This window comes from Trichosurus vulpecula, chromosome 1, assembly GCF_011100635.1.
Source record: "Trichosurus vulpecula isolate mTriVul1 chromosome 1, mTriVul1.pri, whole genome shotgun sequence".
Classification (NCBI taxonomy): domain Eukaryota; kingdom Metazoa; phylum Chordata; class Mammalia; order Diprotodontia; family Phalangeridae; genus Trichosurus; species Trichosurus vulpecula.
In genome coordinates this window covers 241,572,122-241,597,177 of record NC_050573.1, presented here as the reverse complement: position 1 = coordinate 241,597,177, position 25,056 = coordinate 241,572,122, and the positions used below count along the sequence as shown (strand labels likewise).

Genomic DNA, 25,056 nt, shown 5'->3' with positions numbered 1-25,056 from the left:
GAACTCAGAACCTGGCTTATAATCTTTTCCTCCTTAATCCCAACTTCAAATTTGGAAACTTCAACACACACACACACACACACACACACACCCCCCAAAGTCCCCTCAAATATTTTGGCTTCATAGTCTGTCAATCTCTTCAACTCTCATGATCTACTCCTTCATTCTGCATAGCTTACACACATATTTTGTGCCCCTGATCTTACCATTAAGAGCAAACATTTACATAGAGGTGTAAGTGCTTCTACAACCTCTATGACCCAGATCTCTGATCACAACATGCTATTCTTCCATCTCTCCCCATGCCTATTCACATAATCCTGAAATTTCAAAGTTGGAAAGAATTTTAGTGGCCATATACAACCCAATTCTGAAAAAGATTTCAAAACCTTTGTCTGAAGAACTCTGATAAGGACAAAGCTACAACCTCCCCAAGTAAGCCCATTCCATTCTTGGGTAGCTTTAATTATCAGTAAGCTTTTTTTTTTTTTGCCTGATATAATGCATAAATTTGCTCAATGTGCATAAATCTATCATCTGGGGACAAACAAAAGATTAGCCCCTCTTCCAACTGACAGACTTTCAGTTAATCATGTCCTCCAACACCTTTCATCTCCCAAGATAAATATTCCTACTTCACAGGATCACAGTTTAGAGTTGGAATGGATCACAGGAATATGAATTTAGGTGTGAAAGAGATCAGATGTTATCAAATCCAATATTCTTACTTTATTGATGAGGAAATTGAAGTACTAAGATTAAATGACTTGCCCCACATAGTGAGATGAGATTTGAACTCAGGTCTTCCTAACTCCAAATACAGAATAGGGAGATTGTTATGGTAATTAAGGTGGGACATTTTTGCTTTTCTTCTCTTTGGGAATGCTAAGGCCATCAAGTGCCTTTAATGAGTCTTGCCTTTTAAATGTCATGACAAGTAAAATGGACTTTTTGCTGTTTTTTTGCTTTGGAGTACTTTTCAGCACTAAGGCAATCAAGTGCCTTTGATTAAGTCTTGCTAAGTGCAAAGCCCCAGACCCACACCCTTTTGCTAACTAGATGTGAAGTCCCATGCCCACACCCTTTTGCTGATTAGGTATGAAGCCTTCAGGCCCTAAGAAGGGTATATATACTCGAGGTTAGCATTTTACTTTGGAGCTTTCACTCACTGCAAGAGGGTCGTGTGATTTGACCAGATGAGACTTTGGGTAGCCACTATTAAGAGCCTCCCAGCTTTGAAAACCCAGATGTTGGTGTTTCTCTTTTTGGTAATTATGTGTGTGATGTCTTGATCAGACAAAGCCTGTCTGCTGATTTGTGTTATTTGCTCTGTTTATATTTTCTCATAATTTCTGTTTGTATTTGCTCTGAAGTTCAGGGTGCTGGCTTTTCCCCCTAAACTAAGTGAATGATATATGTATGTTTAATTAAAGTGAGATTAAACCCCTTAAAGTTGCTTTCCTTAGAAAAGCGGATCAAAGAACCTGCGTTAGCAGCCCTCCTGTGTGCTGGTGTTGGTCTTACACCTTCACAGAAGCTGCTAGAAACATTGTTGTTACAGAGACCAAATTCCAAATACAGTGCTGTACCCACTATACCGTGCTGCCTTTCCGGGTCCTTCAACCAATTTTCATATGCCATAAATCAGATGCTTTTTTCTTTTTGGCCATCTTGTTGCTCTTTTCTGGTCATTCTCTAGCTTTTCATTGTCCTTCATTAAATATAGTACACAGACCTGAGCACAGTACCCTACAACAAGACTACTGTACTCCCTTATTCCTGGAAACTGTGCTTCTCGTAAAGCAGTCCAAAATTTCATCAGCTTTTTTGGGCTTTGATAGCAAGACTGTTGTCTTGTACTGAGTTTAGGCGAACACTGAAATTCCCAGATCTGTTTTATATGAAATCATGCCTGTGACTAGGCCATGGACACGGCTACTGAGTGTCAGATGAGAGCTTTTAATAAAGGTTTCCCCTGATTACAATTCAAAATTGACAACTCTACTACATTACGAATCTATTTTAAAAAGTTTTGAAGATATTTTAAATATTTTTATATCTCCCAATAAAAGGAACTTCAAAATAAAATGATATAAAATAACTCATGAAAAAACTGTTATTTTCTTCAAAAATTAGCTTCTCTGTTGTGCATGTGAATTTCTTACATGAAAGAAAGATTCTGAAAACTCAGCACCAATCTTAAATTTGTTTTAGAATGAATCTAGTTTCCTACCAAAATTAAGAACTTATAAGGCCACAAGCACATCAAGAAAATAGATCTAATTATATTAATTTTGACTCTTTCAATTAAGGAATTTTAATTAATCAATTGTACATAATTAATATATAACTAATCTAGTAAATGAAAATATGCACTGCCCTACATCACCATTTATTATGGGACTGCTTTATAAACATAGGTAGAAAAGAAATGGATAACCACTGTTCCAGCAGCAAGATAACACTATTTCAAGTATTTATCAACATAATAATTCCTATCGACCAGATTTAAATTAGAGGACAAATGTGATGTATGGCATAGAGCTTTAATTCCAGGATACAAATAGATGACCTCTTCTCCTAAGTCATTCATAAAAATCAGTGTTTTAACATAAAGATATTTTTTACCTGCTCTTTGATATCTTGTAGCTGTTGTTGTAACTTCTGTACATCAGCATTGACATTGGTGTTGTCTTTGTCCTTCTGTAAAACTGGAATGTTTCCACTTGCTGCAATATAGACAGAGTATTTTTAAATCTCCCTCACCCTAACTAGATGTAATACTTTATATGAATTATTTATATTGAAAAAAATTTTATTGAAATGGCCATTATTATTAGTCTGGTTTTAAAAACAAGACTCTTTTAACTAATGGGTATATTCAGCACAGAAACATAAAAAGCAGACTGCTTCACGTGTAGTGCCTGACTACAATAAGCCACAACAAAGATTTTAAATTGGAGTCAACGCTTATCCACTCAACACTCTTTGGGATAATTTCTACACAACTTTCCTCACTTCCTCTTGTCAGACTCCCAAATATTTCCATTATTCTCACTCTCTCTACACTGTACTAGCCTGAGAGTAACTAGTAAAAGCTATGGGTCTGAAGACTTTGGGAACGGATTGAGGGAGAAGATAATTCTACCCCAAAGTTCAGTTTCCTTTTTTAAAAACAGATTGAGTTTTTATCCATATTTTCTGTTTTTTACATCATCATAGTTGTTCCAACTGTTCCTTCCCCTCCCTCTGCCAGAGAACCATCCCACAAAACAAATCCTGTTTTTTAGAGAGGGAAAAGAATCCAGTACAACTAATCAATCCATTGAAAAAGTTCAAAAACACGTGCAAAATGTAACACCTGTGGATCCACCCTCCATGAAGGAATGGGTTGGGCATGTCTCCTCATATCTCTTCATTCTAGTCATGCTTAATATTTATAATTTTGTTAGATTTACTCTTTTTTTGGGTGGGGGGGATATGTCATTGTTCTTTCCATTTACAGTGTTGTAGTAACTGTGTATATCTGCTTTCTTGGCTCTGCTTACTTCACTCTACATCAATTCATACAGATCTTTCCATGCTTCTCTATAGCCATCGCAATAATTTCTTACAGCACCGTGATATTCCATTATGTTCATGTACCATAATTCTGTTAGCTATTTCCTAATGGATAGGCATCCACTTTATTTCCAATTCTTAGCTATCACAAAAAGTGCTGCTGTAAATATTCTGGTGTATATGGTGACTTTCTTCTTATTGATGGCTTCCTTGAGGTACAAAGCTCAGTGATGGTTCAAAGGGAATAGACATTTTCCTAACTTCCTTTTATGTAAAAAAAGGCCTTTGTTCAGCCAGGGAGATCGTTTTTATAGGAATCTTAACTCTTGTTAATAACGGTGTAAGATGAAAAAAATGAAAGGGTACTAAACAGATAGTCTTATATCAAATAGAAAAAAGAAAGGTGTCTGATTTCATTACCAGCCCCATCCTGCCATATTCTCTCTCTCTACTTGAAGATACATTTACAGTTGTATTTGAAATGAAGGAAAAAGTCTTGAATAAATATCTACAATTCAATATTCAGTATTATCTGCATTAATGCTCCCTTCTGCCATATCGTAAGAAATAACTGTATGCTACCAATATATCTTGGAGTCCCAGATAAAAACAAAATGCATAATTCTCTCTTTACACAAGAAGTGTGTTTTGGGGGAAAAGTTGTACATATATTCAATTAGGTCCAACTGTATCATTTTCTGACCCACATTTATAATTTACTGAAACAAGGATATAGCTATAATCTTTTAAATTTATCCTTTTTTTTTTTTCATTTTGGAAGAAAATATTTTGAATGTTTTCAGTTTTGTAATCACCATACAAATGGTGTTAAAATAACTTTTTTTCTCACTACTAACTTATAACAATAGACCAACAAGCATATTAATCTTTTTTTTATGTGTGAGAAAATAGTTTAAGAATCAGGAGATATAGAAGAAAATAGAGCATAACCTCCCTGAAGACAAGAACTTTCATTTTTGCCTTTTATTCCTAAAAGCAGGAGTTTGAAAAATGCTTATTGAATTGAATTATTGAAATGGGTCCAACTGGAAAGAAAAAAATGAAGAAAATAAACTTACCAATATCATCAGTGTTATCTTCTGAGCCTTTGCCACCGCAACACATAATGAAAGGTACTCTCCGTTCAACTACTGCCCGACATTGCACACACTTCTTCATCAGGTTAGCACAGTCTGGAAAAATAGGGGTAGACACATCATTTAGAGAAGAGACACGTATTACCCTTTTCTCTGCAGTTGACTGTTCTTCTATCTAATCTAAATAACTTTTAAGGTAAGCCCTACTAAACTACAACTCTATCTACTAAATGTGTAATGAACCTTAGGAAAAAAAAAATCAAACCCTTCCTATATTTTTAGGACACCAGAATCAGCGGTCCAAAATTTAAAGATTAACTATACTCCCTAGTATTTTTGGTAAACAATTTTTTCTAAAAATAAATAACATAATGTTCATTTCAGGAGTTCACTGTAACAAAGAAAGAAAAGGGAGACTTCCTTTCAAAATACAAATTAATACCAGAATGATCCTGGTATTGCCCACCTCTTACCAATACACTGTACTGCCTTGGACTGGTGACTGGTTGCTTGTAAACCCACTGTAGTTTTCTCTAAAATTCTTTTCTGATGCAAAATACTGTACTCCAAAATTTCTGCATTATGTTGAACCATTCTCTTCCTGCTGTTTCTATTGAAATGAGGCAATAGAGTAAAAATAATAATAGCTACTGTACTGAAAAATAATTTCTATGCAAAGAGTAGCAAGATAATACCATAGTAATAAACATTCTTAACAACCAGAGCAGTTCAAAAATGGAATGGGCTGCCGTGAGGGTGGGGCTGGGGAACACATGGGGAATAGTAGGTTTCCAACCATGAACTCTTTCCAGAAGCAAAAGCTACATGATCACTTGTTAGGAATATCATAGATGGGATTCACAATCTGAACAGGAGATGAACTACGTGAACACTGAGATTTTTTTCCTATTCTGATTCTATAATGCCATTTTTCCACTACTCAAATATAAGGTAACTCATGGCTTGTAAACTAAGTCTGAATAAAACTCTTTTTTTCTCCCCAAAGAAACACAATAGGTAGGTACCACAAGTCCAGTTAAATAAGAAACTTTACATATTATTCATAATTCTATTTGATCCATGGTTACAAAGATCTAAAATTATAGGTGAAGTGAAAGAGTATCTTTTCCAGTATTTAAATATTGATGCAAAACATACATCTTAAAAAAAGGAATAGTAAAAGCTGCTGAAGTGACAGCACAGGAGAAAAGTTATAACATCACAGAATTTAGAGTTAAAAGGGGCCATAATTATAGTCTCATTTCACAAATCGAGGAAACAGGCTCAGAGCTAAAGTTTTACTCTATGTGGATCATTCCATGGCCTTCTAACTCATTCCTTTGCCTGGAGAAGAGTCTGGTGAGAAGCTTCCTATCACACATTAGTATTTGGAAAGGAAAATACACTGAATGATTTTGGGGGTAAACAGGATAATCTCTAATTTGACATTATCTGATTCTGATTTTGACTTAAGGTGCAACAAAGATGTACTCCCAAAATACAGTGTAACCCAATAAAAAGTGGGAAATCACCTGTCCATGTAGAACATGCTACATAGGAGCTAAATGTGTAAAGAAACTTGGAATTGTTGTATGGTTTTAGGGAAAATATCTTTTAAATTTAAAAGGTTGTCAATTATCATGCTATACAGGATGTTCCCAAAATAAATCTTATTTTTGTAACCTTAAGTTGGACTTTTCTTTAATTACCTTTTAAGACCTTCCAAAGGTTTAACTGTTCACAAAAATGAGTTCACTACTCTCTAAACCTAATTTACTAGCTTTGTCCTTATTAAGAAATATGTTTCATAATGATGGGCCAAGATCAGGCCACTTCACTACTTTAATTACTATCTTATTTAGATAGTTTATAAAGAGCTGCTTACTAAATTACTTAGGAGTATAACTTACTGTACTCTAAAGCTGTTTAAGTGAGGAGAATGGTTTTTAAAACCTTTGAAAAACCTTCAATGAAAACAACAAAACAGTAGAGAGAAGAACAAGGTACATAGCACAAAAACTGGACCTAAAAAGGACAGAGGAAATGCAAGGATTAGGGGGAGTGAAAAAAGGAATACATGTTGCTAATGAGATCTAATCTTTGTCTGTATCTCCGAAGAAACTAATTTTATTGTGACATCATTTGGCACAAAGTTATGGAGAGTAATGAAGAGGTGGAAAACTAAAAAGGCTCAAGAGCAGAAATATAAAGGTTGGTGTACATTACAGGTAGATATGTTAGTTTGGTAAGTGTACTTTAAGTGGTTCAAAGTATTAAAAGGCAATTCTCAAAAAAAGTTATTATTAAAAACAACCCCTAAAATTGTTCGAACTCTTTAACTGGCACAGGTACATTGCTGGTGAGGTAGTCAACTGATGTAATCTTTTCTTTTTTTTAACTTAATTAGCAAGTGTTACAAAAGTAATAATAACCTCTAACCCAGTGATCCATTAGCACTATATTCTAAGGATACGATCCACAAAGAATAAAACACAGGGGAAAAGAGGGTTTTGTTTTTTTTTTTACAAAAATATTCATATCAACATAATTTCTAATAGCAAAAAAATGAGAGCAATCTATATGTCCAATGTTTGGGGGAATGGTACACGGCAAGCAGGGTGAGACTTTGCTGTTTTTTTTCTTTTGGAGTGCTTCTCAGCACTTAGGTAATGAAGAGTCTTTGGTGATCTGGTTAAGTCACGGGAAGACCTAGGTCACACGGGTTTGAGTCACGTGGTCATGACACCCTCTGATCCTGAAGAAATAAATATATACTCTGAGGTTAGCATTTTGCTTGGGGCTCACTCACTGGAAGAGTATTGGTGTGGAGACTCTGCGTAGCTGTTAAGGAATCTCCCAGGTTTGAAAATCCAGATGTTGGTGCTTCTCTCTCTCTCTGGTAACTATGTATATATAGCTTTGGTCAGACAGCTAGAAGCCTCTCTGTTGATTTGTGTTATTTGCTCTGTTTATATTTTCTCTGTAACTTCTGTTTGTATTTGCTCTGAAGTTCAAGGTGCTGACTTTTCCCCCTAAACTAAGTGAATGTACATATGTACGTTTAATTAAAATGAGATTGTAAACCCCTTAAAGTTGCTTTCCTTAGAAAAGCAGATCAAAGAACCTGTGCTAGCAGCCCTCCTGTGTGATGGTGTTATTGGCCTTACACAGCCACAGTAGCTGCAAGCAGCATTGTTGTTACAAAAGGTTAATTGTGGAATATGACTTGAAAGATTATAGTATAAGAAATGACAAATGAAAATAACATAAAGAAATACAGGAGGACTAGATGCAAAGAAAGCAATACCAAAACAATATGCACGCTGCTTATATAAATAATAATAGGAAGAAAAATTTTAAAAAGAAAAATAGGAACAAGACAATTGTTATCTTTTTAAAGCTTATACATCTTTCTGTATTTGTATACAAATATGGATACACTTTAAAATTTTCTAAAAAAAAAAAAACAAACCCAAACTACATACAAATATAATACTATATAAATAAAAACACCACCAAAAAGCAACTAAACTCATAACAAATATAATGACCAATATTGAATCTAAGGTCAGATGATAACATATGCCAAACATTAGAGACACAGTTTATTATATCAATTAGTTATGTTTCCCTGCTTTTCTTTGTTACAAGGGAGATTTGAGGCAAGGGCAAAAGGAAAAAAGGTACATGAGGAAACTAACAAAATACCCTTTAAATGAAGTTTGTTTGCATACATTTTTTTTCAGTACTAAACTTTGCTGAGTGATAAACGATCACTTATGCAGGATGTCCCAGGAATCACTGCAGTTTTAAGGTACTAAGCTGCACTAAGACTTTTGGGACATCCTGTAAACTATAGAGACATCTACAGCTGATACTGTGCAAAGACAGGACAATAATTTCTATTTAAGAGTTCTGCAGCTAACATAAGGACACAGGAAAAACTTATACTAAATAGCGAAGCAAATGCTAAGCAGTGAAATACCCTCCAAATACTAACAGATTAAGGTTTTTAGTGAGGTAACATCTGAGGACACAAAAGGAGCTAGACTTCCTTTTTTATTCTATTCTTGCAACACACTATAATGTAGTATTGCTTAGGAATACTTACTCTCACAAGCACACATGTGGCCACAGGGCTGAAAAAGAACAGCAGCTTTCTTGTCAGAGCACACCACACATTCTTCAATCTGCAGGAGGAGGCCATGGCATTAGGGCAGATATCCAGTCAATGTATCAGTCAAACAATAAGTATACACTTAGCACCTTCTATGTGCTAGACATGTGCTGGATTTGGGGACAGATATTTGAGAATCCCTGCCCTCCAGGGGCCCACATCCCACTTAACCTAAATCATACATGAACCTAGTATCTAACATTTTATTTCTACCCAAATTTGTTTCTTCTAAATGTAAAAGTTCCAGGTGGGACTGGGATTTCAAAATCCACAAATGAAGTAGCTATCAGAGTCCAAAATGGGGTGTGACATCACTTCTCTATGCCTCAGAACCACTATCTATTGCTGACATCACCACCCCTGAATTCTAGATTCACATTCCCTACCCCCTTCCCATTCCACGTTGCTGTTCTCACTTTATTTTTCTCAAAAAAGATTGGATATTTTTCTAAAGTAAATTTTCTTTTTTTTTAATTTTTTTTTTGAGGGGGGAAGGCAGGGCAATTGGGGTTAAGTAACTTGCCCAAGGTCACACAGCTAGTAAGTGTGTCAAGTGTCTGAGGCCACATTTGAACTCAGGTCCTCCTGACTCCTGGGCCTGTGCTCTACTCACTGTGCCACCTAGCTGCCCCTCTAAAGTAATTTTTCAAGGAAATTAAGGGAAAAAAAATTCATACAAAGGGACAGAAACAGGCAAGTTTACAGAATACTTTTCTTATCCTAACAGATGAGTTCAATCCCAGATGTCTACGCCAGCATTTTACTTGGTTCCTTTTCCTTGATTCAGCTTATATAGGGAATTCCTGCCAAGTGTAGTGGCTAAACACTGCAACTGGAGTCAAAAAGACCTGAGTTCAAATCCTGCCTCAGATACTTTCTAGTTGCATGACCCTAGGCAAGTCAATTACATCTATAAAATGCCACCTATTTCTCAGGATTTGGGGGAAGATCAAATGAGAGAGAATATAAGTGAAGTGCTGTCCAAAAATTCAAAACACTATAAATGGGAATAATTATTATTATCATCTTTATTATTACTACTACTGACTACTCTGAAGTTTAGTGGTCATCACCTCCCGGATAGTCTCTCTTCTCCCTGAGTTTTTAAAACATTCCTCGCTCCTGGCTCTCCTCCAACATATCTCATTCTTCCTTTGGAGTCTCCTTTGCAGGATCAGGGCTCTAACCTACGCTTTCTTCTTTCTACACTCTCTCTAGGTGAACTTATCAGTTACCATGGGTTCAACTATCATCCTATGCAAATAACCATCAAATCTATACCTGTCTCCTGGGCATCGATCCAATAACACCAACTGGACATCCTTATAGGCCTCTCAAACACATCACATTCTCTTTTACCCTAAATCCACACACTTGCTCCTAATTTCCCTATTTGATTGAGGGCACCATTATCCTTCCGGTGACCCCCTAAGTCGCTCTCATTCTTCATTCTCCCTCACTTCTCTCCCATATCAAATCAGTTAAGTTTTCTGTTTTTAGTGTTTGTGGTTTTTTTTATTCTACATCCACAACTCTCTCAATCTAACCTGTTTTCTCCACTGACATAGCCACCACCCCGTTCAAGCCCTCAACCCCTCTCCTTAGATTATTACACAACCCCTTCTAATTGGTCTCCCTTCCCAGTCTTTCCCCTATCCAATCCATCCTGTACATAATGACAAAATGTATATTCCTAAATAAAGCACAAATGTGACCTTATCATTCCTCCGCTTAACAAAGCTTCCATGGCTCCCTATGGCCTCCAGGAAAAAATACAAACGACCTCATTTGGTCAACCATAATTTGGCTCCAACTTACCTTTCCACAGTGACCGCACATTATGCATCCTTGTGCGCTCTATGTTCCAAGTTCATTTCTTATGCCATCTTCCCTCTGTGCCTTGACGCCGAATGTCCCCAGGGCCTGTAATTCTTTCCCCCCTTGCCTCTACCTTTCAGAAACCGTAGTTCCCACCAAGGGTCACCGCAACTTCTATCTCCACAAGAGACCTCTCCTGATTCCTCTAGTTAATGTTCTCCCAACCCCTGCAGTTGCTTCATATTTATTTTTTTATTTACTTTGTGTACATGATGCTGCTACCATTCAAATATAGGCTCCACGAAAGCAGTTTCTGTTTTGCTTGCAACCCCAGAAATTAGTGCAATGTATTGCACAAGCATATAAGCAATGCATGAAGAATTGAATTTTTTTTGAGAACCTAGAAAACAGGAATTCCTCTCACCCCTTTGCCTTTTCTTATAAGAGAGAACCCTGCCTACAGCTCAGTTGCTGGGCTATTGCAGATAGCCAAAAAAAAAGCAAAACAAAACCATCATTCACTCTATGCAGGTTACTGCAAGTTTCTTCTTTCAGAATAGCAAGTATGAATCAGTCCAGAAGGCCTGGATCCAACTTCCAGATCCACCACAAAAATGACCTTGAGTAAGCCACAATCTCTGAGCATCAGTATACTCACACATATAACATGGATAATATAAGGTTGTGGTGAGAAAACTTAAACTTCTTGTTTGTGTCCCTGCCCTTCACCACCCCCTCCCCCATCATCTGAGAACCCTGCCTCATAACTTACCAAAAAAAATTAGTCATTCTTCCCCCACCTCCTTATTTTACGTCACTGAGATGCTTTCTGCCATTATCTCTCACTTCACCCATCTCACCTGATGAGGTAGCCCTTCACCTTATGAAGACAAAACCCTCTACATGCACAAAGGTTACCATTCCATCCTGTCTTCTCCAATATATCTTCCCTTTAACATCCCTGCTCTCACTTATCTTCAGTCTCTCCCTGACAACTGGTTGCTTCTGTACTGCCTACAAACATACCCAGGTCCTCTCCATCTTCCAAAAGCCTTCATTTGAGACCATCCCCACTAACTTTTTATCTTTTCTACCTCCTATGGCTAAAAACGAGAACTCTATCTTCTATAGATACCTCCACTTCCTTTCTTCTCGTGCTCTTTTTAACTCATATCTATAGACTAGTTTCTAACTTCATCAATCAACTGAAATTGCTCATTCCAAAGTTGCCAATGCTCTTAATTGCCAAATCTAGTATTGCCTTTCCTCAATGCTCATCCTTTGACATTGCTGATCACCTTCTTCTCCTTGATACTCTCTTCTCTCTAGGTTTTTTGTGACACTCTTGTGGTTCTCCTCCTTCCTGTCTGACCACTCCTTCTCAGTCTCATTTGTTGGATCTTCATGGGCTCTTCCTGGCTCCTCTACGTCCATACTAATTCTCTTGGTGATCTCACTAGCTCCCATGGGATTCAATTATAATCTCTGTGCTTGCTGCTGTTGTTCAGTCATCCAGTTGTGTCCAACTCTTTGTGACCCCATGGCCAGGTCCTTCTATCCTCCACTCCTTCTCAAAGTCTGTCCCAGTTGATGTTTGTTGTTTCCATGACAGTAACTATCTAACTCATCCTCTGCTGTCCACTTCTCTTTTTGTCTTCAATATTTTCCAACATCAGGGACTCCTCCAACAAGTCCTGTCTTCTCACTGTGTCTAAAGTGTTTAAGCTTCAGTATTTGACCTTCCAGTGAATAGCCTGAATTAATTTCTTTAAGTATTGACTGATATGATCTCCTCGCTGTCCAAGGGAATCTCAAAAGTGTTTTCCAGAACCACAATTCAAAAGTGCCAATTCTGCAGTTCTCATAGCCATACATTGCTACTGGAAAAATTACAGCTTTGACTATATGGTCCTTGGTTGGCAAGGTGATGTCTTTGCTTTTTAGTATGCTGTCCAGATCTGCCACAGCTTTCCCTCCAAGGAGCAAGCATCTTTTAATTTCATGGCTGCAGTCACCATCTGCAGGGGTCTTTTAGTCCAAGAATATAAAATCTGCCACTCTTTCCATTTTTTTCTCCCTCTATTTGTCAAAAAGTGATGGGACCACTTGCCAAATTCCTAGTTTTTTTAATGTTAAACTCCAAGCATACACTCTCTTCTTTCACTCTCATCAATCAGAGTAGTATCATTTGCATTTTCTACTCCAAGGCCAAACCTGCCCATCACTCCAATTATCTTTTGATTTCCTACTTCAGCATGCTAATCTCCTATGATAAATGTGACATCTTTTTTGGGTGTTATTTCTAGAAAATACTGTAGGTTTTCATAGAATTGATCAACTTTAGCGTCTTCGCCATCAGTGGGGGAGCGAAGACTTGTATTACTATGATGTTGAATGGTCTGCCTTCAATTCAAAAAGATATCATGCTGTCGTTTTTGAGATTATACCTCAGTACTGCTTTTCTCACCCTTTTATTGACTACGTGGGCTACTCCATTTCTTCTAAGGGATTCTTGCCCACAGTATTATGTATAATGATCACTGAATTAAATTCACCCATCCCTGTCCACAGGCCCAAGATGTCAGTGTTTAATATTTCCATCTCCTGTTTGACCACATCCAGCTTACACCTTGGTTCATAGATCTTATATTCCAGGTTTCTACACAATACTGATCTTTACAGCTCCCGACTTTCTTTTGTCACCAGATGCATCCACAGATGAGCTTCCTTTCAGTTTTGGCCAGGCTGCTTCGTTAGTACTGGAGCTACTTGCAGTCGCCTGCACTCTTCCCCAGAAGTGTACTGACACCTTCCAACATGAGGGGTTCATCTTCCAATATCATCTTGTTTATCATCTTAATACTGTCCATGGGGTTTCAGGTTTTTTTGGCAAAAATACTGGAGTGGTTTGCCATTTCCTTCTCCAATGGATAACCTTTTGTCAGAACTCTCCACTATGACATCTTGGGTAACCCTATATGGCACAACTCATAGTTTCATTGAGTTATGCAAGCCTCTCCACCATGACGTGCATTGATCCAAGAGGGGTACCTCTGGGCAAATGATTCTTAAATCTATATGTCCAGTCATAACCACTTTCCTAACCTCCAAATTCACATCTCCAACTGCCTACTGGACATCTTAAACGAAATGTTGCTGGCTTCCTTTGCTGTTCCTCACAGAAGAAACTTTATGACTCAGATCAAAATATTTTCACTGGCCCTCCTCTATGCCTAGATTATCTTCTTCATCTCCATCTCCTGGCTTCCTATAAGTCCTCCTCATAATCCCATCTTTTATATAAAGTAGATACCCCTTAATACTAGTGTCTCACCCATTAGACTGTGAGCTCTTTAAGAACAAGGACTGTCTTTTTACCTTTCTTTGTGTGCCCAGCACTTAATGTTATGCCTGGCACATAGTAGGTGCTTAACAAATGTTTGTTACCTTGACCTCTAAATTACAACACAATTATATAAAACAAAGGTATGCTTACTCAAAGAGCCATATCTAAAATAGAACCACACTCTTTTTCAGAAACACTAGAATTTTTCTCTGTCAAATATTTAATATGCACAAACCTCTATATATGTGTAAACGTAGAATAGGAATGCAATATATATATTGCTATTCCATTCCTATTCTTGAGTTTTGTTCCACTGAGGAGTAATTTGACAAAGTGGCAATAGACAATATCATTTATCATTAAAATTGCCTAAAAGAGCTAAAAAAAGGATAAAAGAAACAAAGGATAATATAAACGTTACCTTTGTTCTAGACTGAACTTGTTCTTTACAGATGAGACATTTCTTGACACGTGGAGAACACAGTGAACATGTAGCAATATGTCCACATGGGCCAAAAAGAGTATCTCTCTTCATATCTGAACATACCATACACTCCTCCAAAGTTTCTGAATCATTACTGATCATAGAAGGACTCCGTGAACCCACCTGACCACTAATAAGATAAAAACATACTCAATCAGGCTTAGTTCATAATCATAGTTAATTATTCTTTGACCAGCTTCTAATAAAATTTCAACCAATGTATCTCTAGTTATTAAATAAAATATTAAGAACCACCTAGGGGTGGTACATAACTTTAGTTACACAATCTAGGGGTAGTCATCATTACCAGTCAAAGAGATTATCAAAAAATATTGTTAACTACACATAACTAAAACATAAATGAGAAGAAGATAAAGAAGAAGCCAAACTATTAAAAAAACTGTAATTATCCAATAAAATAGATGATAACATATATCCTCCATTTTCTCAGCAGAGAGGTAGTCTATCAGAGCAGTTTACTGCATATGGAATCAAACAGGGTCACTATAATTTGCAAAGTATGGGGGAAGAAGCATAGCACAAAACAGCAGTAATGTTAAAAACCAAAGTTGTCAGTAAAACTTACTTATTTTTTAATTTTATTTAATTTAATATATTTAGTTTTCAGCATTGATTTTCACAAGAGTTTGAATTACAAATTTTCTCCCCATTTCTACCCTCCCCCCCACTCCAAGATGGCATATATTCTGGATGCCCTGTTCCCCAGTCAGCCCTCCCTTCTGTCACCCCACTCCCCTCCCGTCCCCTTTTCTCTTCCTTTCTTGTAGGGCAAGATAAATTTCTACGCCCCATTGCCTGTGTATCTTATTTTCTAGTTGCATGCAAAAACTTTTTTTTTTTGTTTTTGAACACCTGTTTTTAAAAACTTATTTTTTAAAACTATCTTTCATTAATATTTTTCTTTTATAGAGCCAGCAGAGGGAGCACAGATACCTAAAAATCTAACTCCTATATTTCTTTAAATAGAGTATAGCTCATCAATAACATTTATTAAATGAGGAATGCTGTAGAACTTTAGGACACAGTGGGAGATGAAAGCCATAAAGGAAGTAAAATCCTGACATCCAGGAATACACAATTCATATAGTAACACTACAAAGAAAAGGAACTTTGAAAAATTTAAGAACTCTGAAAAATGCAATGACTAACTACGACTCCAGAGGACTGATGATGACATGTTACCCACACCTCCTCCTGATAACATGGGTAACAGAGTCAAGGAGCAGCAGGAAATAAATTTCTATACATGAAAAATGTACGTATTTATTTTACTTCACTATGTTTATTTACATAGGATTGTATTTTTCTTTCTTTATTGAAGAGAACAGAGGGGCTAGTGATAATGTTGGCACCCTCAAAAAGAAAAGATACGGGCAATGTAGTGGTCCTGCTACATTAGTTAATTGGTATGGGTATCTTAGAAAGGTACTATGGGTGGAAAATTAGCTGGAATTAAACAGGAGGAAATAGTAATGGCTTCAATTCTGGAAGTGTGCAGTACTTTCAAAGATCTCAAAACTTGAATCACTGTAAAAGCCATCTTTTCAATACCAATAATGACCTAGAATACTATGATATCAGAAGAATTTAAATTAGTATATCCCTAAGAGTAATGGAAAAGTGTATACAACAGCCCGTGAAATATCATAATATCAGAAAAATTTTAATTACAATAATTTAGTCAGTGAGTCAATTTATTAAGTCATGTATTACAAACTTTCTATGTGCTACATACTATGCTAAGCATAGGGGAGATAAAGAAAGGCAAAAGACAGTCCCTGACCTCAAGTGGTTCACAATCTAATATGGAAGACAACATGCAGACAACTATGTATAAACAAGCTAAATATGGGATGAGAAGGAAATAATAAGCAGAGCAAAGGCATGAGAATTAAGACATATGGGGGTAGGATGGGGATGGGCACTGGGAAAGGATTCCTGTGGAATACAGGATTTTAACTAAGACCTGAAGGAATCCAGGGAAGCCAGGAGGTAGAGCTGAAGAGAGAAAACATTCTAGGCATGAGGGGCAATCATCGAATAAAAAAAAAGCAGGGGTAGTAATCATGATCTTAGACAAAGTTAAAGCTAAAATAGATTTAATTAAAAGATATAAGCAGGGAAACTATACCATGTGTCACAAATATTATTCAATATTGTTTTAGACCCTTTAAAATAAATGGTGACAGTATAAAATACCTGGGAGTATGCCTCCTAAAAAAAAAAAACAGGAACTACATAAACACTATTATAAAATATTTTTTAATACAAATAAAGACAAATTTACATAATTAGAGAAATACTAATTGTTCATGGGTAGGCAAAGCCAATATAATAAAAATGACAATTTTTAATTAACCAACCTATTTACTCAATGCCATCCCAATTAAATGACCAAAAAATTATTTTACTTAGAAAAAATAAAATGTCAAGAATAACAAAGGAACTAATGAAAAAAAATATAAAGGGGAAGTTTAGCAGTACCAGATGTTAAGCTATATTAAACTGCAGTAATTATCAAAATTATCCGATATTGGCTAAGAAATAAAAAGGTAGATCAATGGAACAGAGTAGACATACAATACATAGTAATAAGTGACTGTAGTAACCTTGTGATTGACAAATGTAAAGATTTAAGTTTTTGGGAATAAGAATTCATTATTGAGTAAAAATTGCTGGGAAAGCTGGAAAGCAGTCTGGCAGAAATTAGACATAGACCAATATCTTAAACCATTTACCAAGGCAAGGTCAAAATGTATACATGACCTAGATATCACAAGAAAATTAGAAGAACATGGAACATATCACCTATCAGACTTATGGATAGGAGAACAATTTATGAATAAACAAGAGACAGAGAGCATCATGAAGTACAAAATGTTTAATAATTTTGATTACATTAAAGTTTTTGTATAAAAAAAAACCAATGTAGCCAAGACCAGAAGGAAAGCAGAAAATTGGGGAAAAAATTTTATAGTCTCTTAGATAAAGGTCTCATTTCTCAAATTTATAAAGAACTTTGTCAAATTTATAAGAATACAAGTTATTTCCCGATTGATAAATGATCAGAGGATGTGAACAGGCAGTTTTTTTGATGAAGAAATCAAAACCGTATATAATCATATAAAAATGCTTTAAATCATTATTGATGAGAGAAATGCAAATTAAAACCACTGTGAGACATCATCTTATACCTAAATGGATTGGCTAAAACGACAGATGCCCTTCAACTGGGGGCTAAACAATAAATGGCTAAACAAGTTGTGTTATATGATTGTGATGGAACACTACTATGATATAAGAAATGATGAGCTGGTTGATTTTAGAAGAACATGGAAAGATATGCATGAAAAGTGAAATAAGCAGTACTAAGAGAATGCTGCATGAAGTAACAGCTTTGAACAACTAATTCATCCTGAGTATCATAAATACTCAAACTAACTACAAAGGCATAGTTCCTACAATTATGAAGGAAGATGCTATCCACCTCCAGAAAAAGAACTGATAAACAGAAGTATGTATAGTACTGTTTTACATATATGTATTTAATTGTACATATGTGTTTAATTGTAGCCTTTTCTAGAGTAGGGTGGGAGGAAAGGAGGGGGAAAAGTACACAGCAGAGAACAAAAGAAAACTTAGAAGGAAGCCTAGAAAAGCTTTGAAAACAATAGTAAATAGTCTGAAATGGAACTTCATGGTTTTATATTGAATACTCTCTTTATATTGTGCTGTGTACATGTAAATGTTCTTTTTTTTGTCTTTTTGCATGTAAGTTCAAAATGAATAAAAATTTAAAAAAGAAAAGAAAAAGAAGAAAGTGAGAGGAGGTAAAGTGGAGGTATCAATGGAAGACAGTCTTCTCAAGGAGTTCTGCCACAGCAGGCAGGAGAGAATTGAGACAAGAGTTAGTATGGATGGAAGGATCAAAAGAGTATTCTTGAATGGGGAAGAACTGTAGGCAGCAGCAAGGCAGCCAGGACTCAGGAAGAGACTGAAGATAAGTGGAGAGTGGGAATGACAGAGAGCGCAATCTGCTAGAGGAGATGAGATAGAATGAGTTCCCTTGTGCCTTAGGACCACCTCTTCATCTAAGACAGGGGTGGAGGAGATAGTAGGAGATGGTGGCACAAAGCATCTGGGTGATGAGAAAAAAGCAAATGGCCCAATTTTTTTTTTCCAGGAAAATGAGGCAAGGTTCTCAGTTAAGTAGTTGGGGGAGAGGAAGCCAAGGAAAGTTTGAGGAGGGATGAAAAGATTTACAAGAGTCATTGTGGTGAGAGAAATAGTGAGTTAGAGCAGTATAAAAAAAATTGCCTAGCAGCAGTGAGGACCCAGGTTAGGTTACGTAAAATAAATTTGTAGTAGAAGTTGTTAGAATGGTTGCATGCATTTTTCTACTTTTTTTCAGCTGCACATGTATAGGAATGAAAAAAGTAGATAATGGAAGAGATGCCAGGCTAAGGGTTGGTAGGGCACAGTCAGTAATATAAGGGGCAATGGACTTAAGAGAAGAGGACAGTATAGAGTTGAACTGGTTCACTAAGGAATTAAGATAGGGAAAGGTGGGGAGTGTAGCTACTTCAGGGATGAAAGACTGGAAAAGAACTAAGGAGTCAAAGGATTGGAGGTCATGATGCAGACAAAGAGAAGGAGTTGGTAGAAACGGTAGAAGAAGTGTAATTTCAACAGACTATGGTCAGATAAGGGGATTGCAGAATTCATGAACATGGAAGTGAGGCATTTGTGAGTGAGTGTATGTGGCTGAGGCGGAGTAGAGGAATAGATAATACTGAGTAAGTCAAAGTACAGGGAGATTATGGTATTTGAGGGAATGTCAATATGCATTATATAACAAGTCAAAGAGAGAGATCTAAAATCTGACTTTCAAAAAAGATATAAACTATATAACTGATAGCTCACGTACAAAGATCCACAGTGAACAAGAACTGTATTAGATTGCTGGACAATGAAGATTGGACACTGAAATAAAGTTATGAGAACAAAAGTAGTTATTGAGAGCTGTGGTAACTCTAAGTGGGAACTAAGATTTTAAAGATATAATCAAAATGGGGTAGTGGTCAGGGAACAGGTCAGTTTGGCAGTTAGGGAGGGGCAATACTTGAACACACTTAACTAGTGAGGGAGGGAGTCTCATGAATTATAAATTGATGATGAAATGAAGGCAGGAGACACAAACACTTTCATGATATTTATTAGGATCCAAATGGTAGATGAAAGATTGAAGTTTCATAATATGTGTAAGTTTGGGTTCTGCTCAGTGATGAAGAGAATTCCTACTGATGTGCACATGCTGACACTAATATCAACAGTTAAAGACATTACACGTATCTAACTAATCTTTATGCCTAAGATAGTGCAGAAATAAATTAGTAGGCTACTAAAATTCCTTCTAGATGAACTAATTAAAACCAGGTTGTCCAATATGAGACATTTAGCAAATATGTAACAGCATTTGTTCTGTCTCTTATTTCACCTGCAAAAAGCCCCAATGACTTATTTTAAAACTTGGCAATAAAATAAGGTTTTTATAGTCTGGAATTCACATTCTCATAAAATACATCATATTCAATGGATCAAAACTTAATCATACCTGACTTTTTCTTTGTGACACTTGGCCAATGCTTTGCAGAGGCTAGGGTCAGGACACAGATCAAGTGGAGACTGACCCTTCTTATTTCGAATGCTAAGATCAGCTCCGTTGGCTGCTAAGAAGCAGGCAATAGAAGCTGCACTCTTCTTCTCTGCCCCTTGTGTACCAAGTCCCATTATTAACTGCAAGAAAATAAGAATAGTGATCATCCCTGTGAGAACACAGTATCACATCTTAACACAAAAGAAAAGATGGCAAATTTAAAGTAGTTATAAGAACTCCCTCATCCTATGTGTTTAATTCCTACATATTTAAAATTATTTCTACTACTCAAAGAGAAAGCATGCTTTACAGCTATATTCCCTGTATTAATTTGCATTAAGGATGAATAAATAAAAATTGTCAAAATACTATGCATTTACCATCAATTGGTTAGTATTTACTAAAGGCTTGATGAGCTTTGTTTACAAGAAGTATGTGATCTACCTGTTGAGAACAAATTAATGTATTATAAACAGAGTACATAAGCTCTGAGATGGCATGGAACAAGGATATAATCAGCAAATGTTTCTCGGAGATGAGTTATGGGGAAGTAAGGTTCAAATGAATAGAGGTGGGAACAAGTTGAATGTAGAGGGGTCAGGGAGGCAGAGAGCAAAGTAATCTAATGCTTCTTAGAATAAATGAGAAATAAGGCTAGCAAATTTTGAACCTTTCATAAAGTTTAAGTTTTTGTGTTGTTTACATGTGCTTATTAACACACTAGAATCTAACTTTTCAATGAAAAATTACTAAATTTTAAATACAACAGTATTCTTTCAATTAATATCTTTGACAAAATCATCTAGTACTACCATAATGATAGGTGGGCCTGATGTCTTAATTGTTTCCTTCCAACTATTTTAAATAAATTACTGTCATTCTATCACTGCTCAAGGGGAAAAAGGCAATTACTAAAAGAGTCTGCCAACAGTTACTGGAAAACTTAACATACTTCCTAGCAAGAATGAAGCACATACATCTATTTCCTTAAAATCAATGTTTTCAATCATCATTTTCATTTAGCTACTTTAGAGAGATGAAAACTCTATTGTTTAAGGGGAAAAAAAGATGACTACTCCTTTTAAATTTTATGTTGAAACAAAATAAAATAACATTCTCGCAAAATTAGCATTCTGATCTCATTACATCAAGGTATAAAAAGAAATCTTCCAGAAGACTTAATAGAAAGATTTTGCATCCTGTTTGGATAAAAATGTAGACCAATTATAAACTTTTAAAGGATAAAGTACTTATATTAAACACTAATGTTTAAAAAAACAAAACAAAACAAAACCCAAGACCCTCCTTATATTGCTCAGAAAAGAAAGCCAAGTAAGAAATCTAAAGGAAAAGTTGTTATTTTACATTTTTCCTATATGATAAAGTAGTACTTATCATCAATGAAATTCTATGCAAATATGAGATAGAAACAAGACTGTAGCTTTAAAAACTAAGCGGTGGAAGAGACAAGCAAATCTAGACACAGAATAACTCAAGCTATCAAATCTAAAAAGAACTGCAGAGTAGAATTAGCAAATGCTACAATTAGGGCTGTAGACGAGTTGCAGGAACCATTAATATTTGGGAAGGTGGTGCCCCCTGCATTGTTACTGTGTATGGATTTCTTTGTTGCTGCAATGGATTTGGCTTTCTGGTGTTTGAATAAATGTTTTGGTTCTGTCTTCCATATAGAGAGTCTGCTTTATTTTGCCACTCAGAACTATGCCAGCACATTCAAAGCCACCTTTGGCACTGTGAATATCACATTGGCGATACATGTCAAACTAAAGATAAGACTGCTTTGGTACTATGGAGCATATACCAAGGGCTCCAGAAAGTCTGCATTAGCATAGAGATCAGATTCAATATATACGTCAACAGGAATTAAGGTTTTGCTTTTTAGTGGAATTACTTTTGCTAAATATCCAAGTAGTTTTCTTTTGATTGCATGGGAATTATAACCTCACAATCAACTCTTTAACCATAGCGACACTTAAAACTATGAATTCTCAACAACTGGAAGAATAAAAGCAGAATCAAAAAATTTGTGTAGTTTGGGAGGCTGACAGTTTACTGCTAACATGACATCAAATTCTAAAGCAAATGCAAGATCTTTCAAGTGATATGTACAGAGAGACCCTAGACATATCACTGATATCTCATACCCTTTTTGTTTCTTAAACAATTTCATCAATCCTCCTAGCAATACTTCATTAGTACTTCAAAGGCCCATGATTTAATTGGTAGAAATGGTTTTGTAGGGCCTTCAAAATATTCATCAGGTTTCCTCTTTTATTCTTAAGGCTAATTGTTGGTACGGAGTACAACTCCTATGTAACTTTGCACAAACTCCTCAGTAGCCAATCGGGTGAACAGATTTTTTAAACTCAGCTAAGCCACTCTTTAGATAGGAGAGCCAGAACTTAGGCTCTAACAACCTGTGAGACACAGGGTTTCTTCCACCTCACACTGAGGCACTAAACTACAATTTTAGCAGAGATTATGAAAACAAATGAATATTAAACAGCAACACAAGATGACTGGTGATGTCTAGGAATACTGCCAAGTATGATACACTAGCACTGAAATGTTCATCAAAACACAGAAGTATTGAATCTTGGAATTGGAAGGGACCTCCAAGGCCATCTAACCATCCAATCCATGCCTGAACAACAATCCTGCCTATAAAATGCCCTACATATTGTCTTCCAGCCTTTTCTGAAACACCTCCAGTAAACCCATACTCTCCCAAGATGTTCCATTCTACTTTTGGATAGCTCTAAATATTAGAACTTTTTTCTTCAATTAAGCCCATACGTCTGCCTTTTTACAACTCCACCAACTGCTTCTGATTTCCACTTTGGAGGTCATTAAGAGTAAGTCTGATTCTTCTTTCATGTAACAGATACATAATATTAGATTTAGAACTGGCAGGGAACCAATCCCATTTTAAGTTTAAGGAAACAGAAATCAAAGAAGTAATGTGATTTGCCCTGAGGTCACAAAGATTATAAGAGGCAGAGACAGGATTAGAACTCAGACCATCTGAGTCTAATCCAGTAAACTTTCCACTACATTACTAATTGGTATCAGATACCACCGCGATCCTGCAAGTCTTCTATTTTTGAGGCTAAACACCAACTCAGTTCCTTCAGCCAATCCTTATATAATATGATCTTCAGTCATCTTTGTTCTGGAAACCAAGCCTCTTTCAACCTACTTACACTACCTTCAAGCATTGAAAGTGTGCACACAAGTAGAAAAACAGAATTGCTTAAGATGAATCATAGCCTTAAATGTACAGAAGCACATTTGTAGACTGCTAGCAAACAGAAGCAGGTAAAGTAGCCTTGAAATCAGCAATAACAAATCAGCAAAATCTTTTTGAGCAGCAAGGTTTTAGGCCAACAGAAACTTTAAGATGTAATTTCACAACAAAAGCTGCAAATCAAAATCTTCCCATCCAAACAATACAAAAGAAATTTAAGTGATTATGATTCCCTGCCCCACCCAAGATATAACTATAACAAAACCTTAATGGTTTCAAGGGTGCCTCTAAAACAACATTAGCTTCGGGAATTCAAAAGGAAATATAAGCCTGATGATGTTTTGAAGGTTCAACAAAATTATGGTATCATACATAAGAACAGGAAGGGATCCCAGAGGCCATATTGTCCAATTCTCTCATTTTACAGATGAGAAAACTGAGACCAAAGGAAGTTAAGTGGTTTATCCAATGTTGCAAAGATGTAATACTTTTATAATCAAGCTCTGAACTCAAGTTCTCTGACTTTAGAGTCAATACTCCTTCCAGGATGAGGCTGCCAACCATCAAAACATAATAACCAACAAAAAGAGAAACAGTATTAACACAGGCAAAAATCTACTTTGCTAATTGATTATTTTCACATTAGTATTTCAGACTCCAGTTGTGACTTGTAACTTTTCTAAAATAATCTGAATATAAGAATAAATACAGAGACTTCATGATCATGAATTAACCCTGTAATTACTAAAACTTTACGGACTTTCTTTTACAAAGCCAGTTGACAAAGGGTAGAACAGTGTTAGTATTTTATTTTGAAGGATTGTTACTGAAATAATTTAGTAAAAATGTCAAAACTTTATACAAATTATATATGGCAAATTACTTACTGTGTTTTTGGATGGTTCCCAGGCTGTATCTACTTTCCCCACATCCTGCATATCCTGGAGCTGGCGGAGTTGTGATAAAGTATGATGTCTCAGAGCTTCATGCAATGGAGTATCCCCATCTTTATCCTGAATATCCAGTTTAGCACCTGCACGAACCAAAAGCTAAGAGGAAGAAAAAAATCTCATTTAGGCAACACAAATTATTAAAGTTTGATCAAGGACATTTAAAAAGTTTCATTAAGTGACAGACCAAAGCATCAGCACTAAGTTATACATTTTTTATTTACTCTTACAACTATTACTTTTTGTATTTCTGGGTTCTGACATGAGTGATAACATCTGATGATTCAAGTTAATATGTTAACCATATTCACTTAATCTACTGACTACAAGGACACATTAACAGTATAATTTACAGGTTTTTAATATTTTTTGCAGGGTGTAATCAATGTATGTCAACCATTTCCATTAGGAGAATAAACAATAACTTTTAGTTTCATTTGTTATAAGTGCTTGTTATTGATCCAATTTTTCCCCAGTCAATTTCCTCTCAAACAGGTTCAAATATACACAAGGCATAATAGCGATGTTCTGCTGCTCCATTAATTCCTGGAATGAAGCTATTTCCTCCAAAATGATGTGGTCACTCTCACCAAATACAAATTCTAAAACCTTTAACAATGCATATATGGCATATTACAAAGGACCACGATAGCAAATTGCGTATGTATTTTGAAAATT

The 25,056-nt window shown here is 36.0% G+C and overlaps 1 protein-coding gene across 1 annotated transcript in view; it reads right to left on the bottom strand.

Annotated features, from left to right (window-relative positions):
* MIB1 (mindbomb E3 ubiquitin protein ligase 1) overlaps nucleotides 1–25,056 on the bottom strand; it is a 152,653-nt gene that overhangs the window by 5,844 nt on the left and 121,753 nt on the right. The window contains exons 15-20 of the mRNA XM_036767680.1: nucleotides 24,316–24,477; nucleotides 20,119–20,300; nucleotides 14,421–14,613; nucleotides 8,770–8,848; nucleotides 4,641–4,754; nucleotides 2,629–2,729 (exon numbers count right to left, since the gene is read on the bottom strand). Coding sequence (XP_036623575.1) covers nucleotides 2,629–2,729; nucleotides 4,641–4,754; nucleotides 8,770–8,848; nucleotides 14,421–14,613; nucleotides 20,119–20,300; nucleotides 24,316–24,477 — 831 coding nt within the window. The remainder of the gene's footprint in view (nucleotides 1–2,628; nucleotides 2,730–4,640; nucleotides 4,755–8,769; nucleotides 8,849–14,420; nucleotides 14,614–20,118; nucleotides 20,301–24,315; nucleotides 24,478–25,056) is intronic.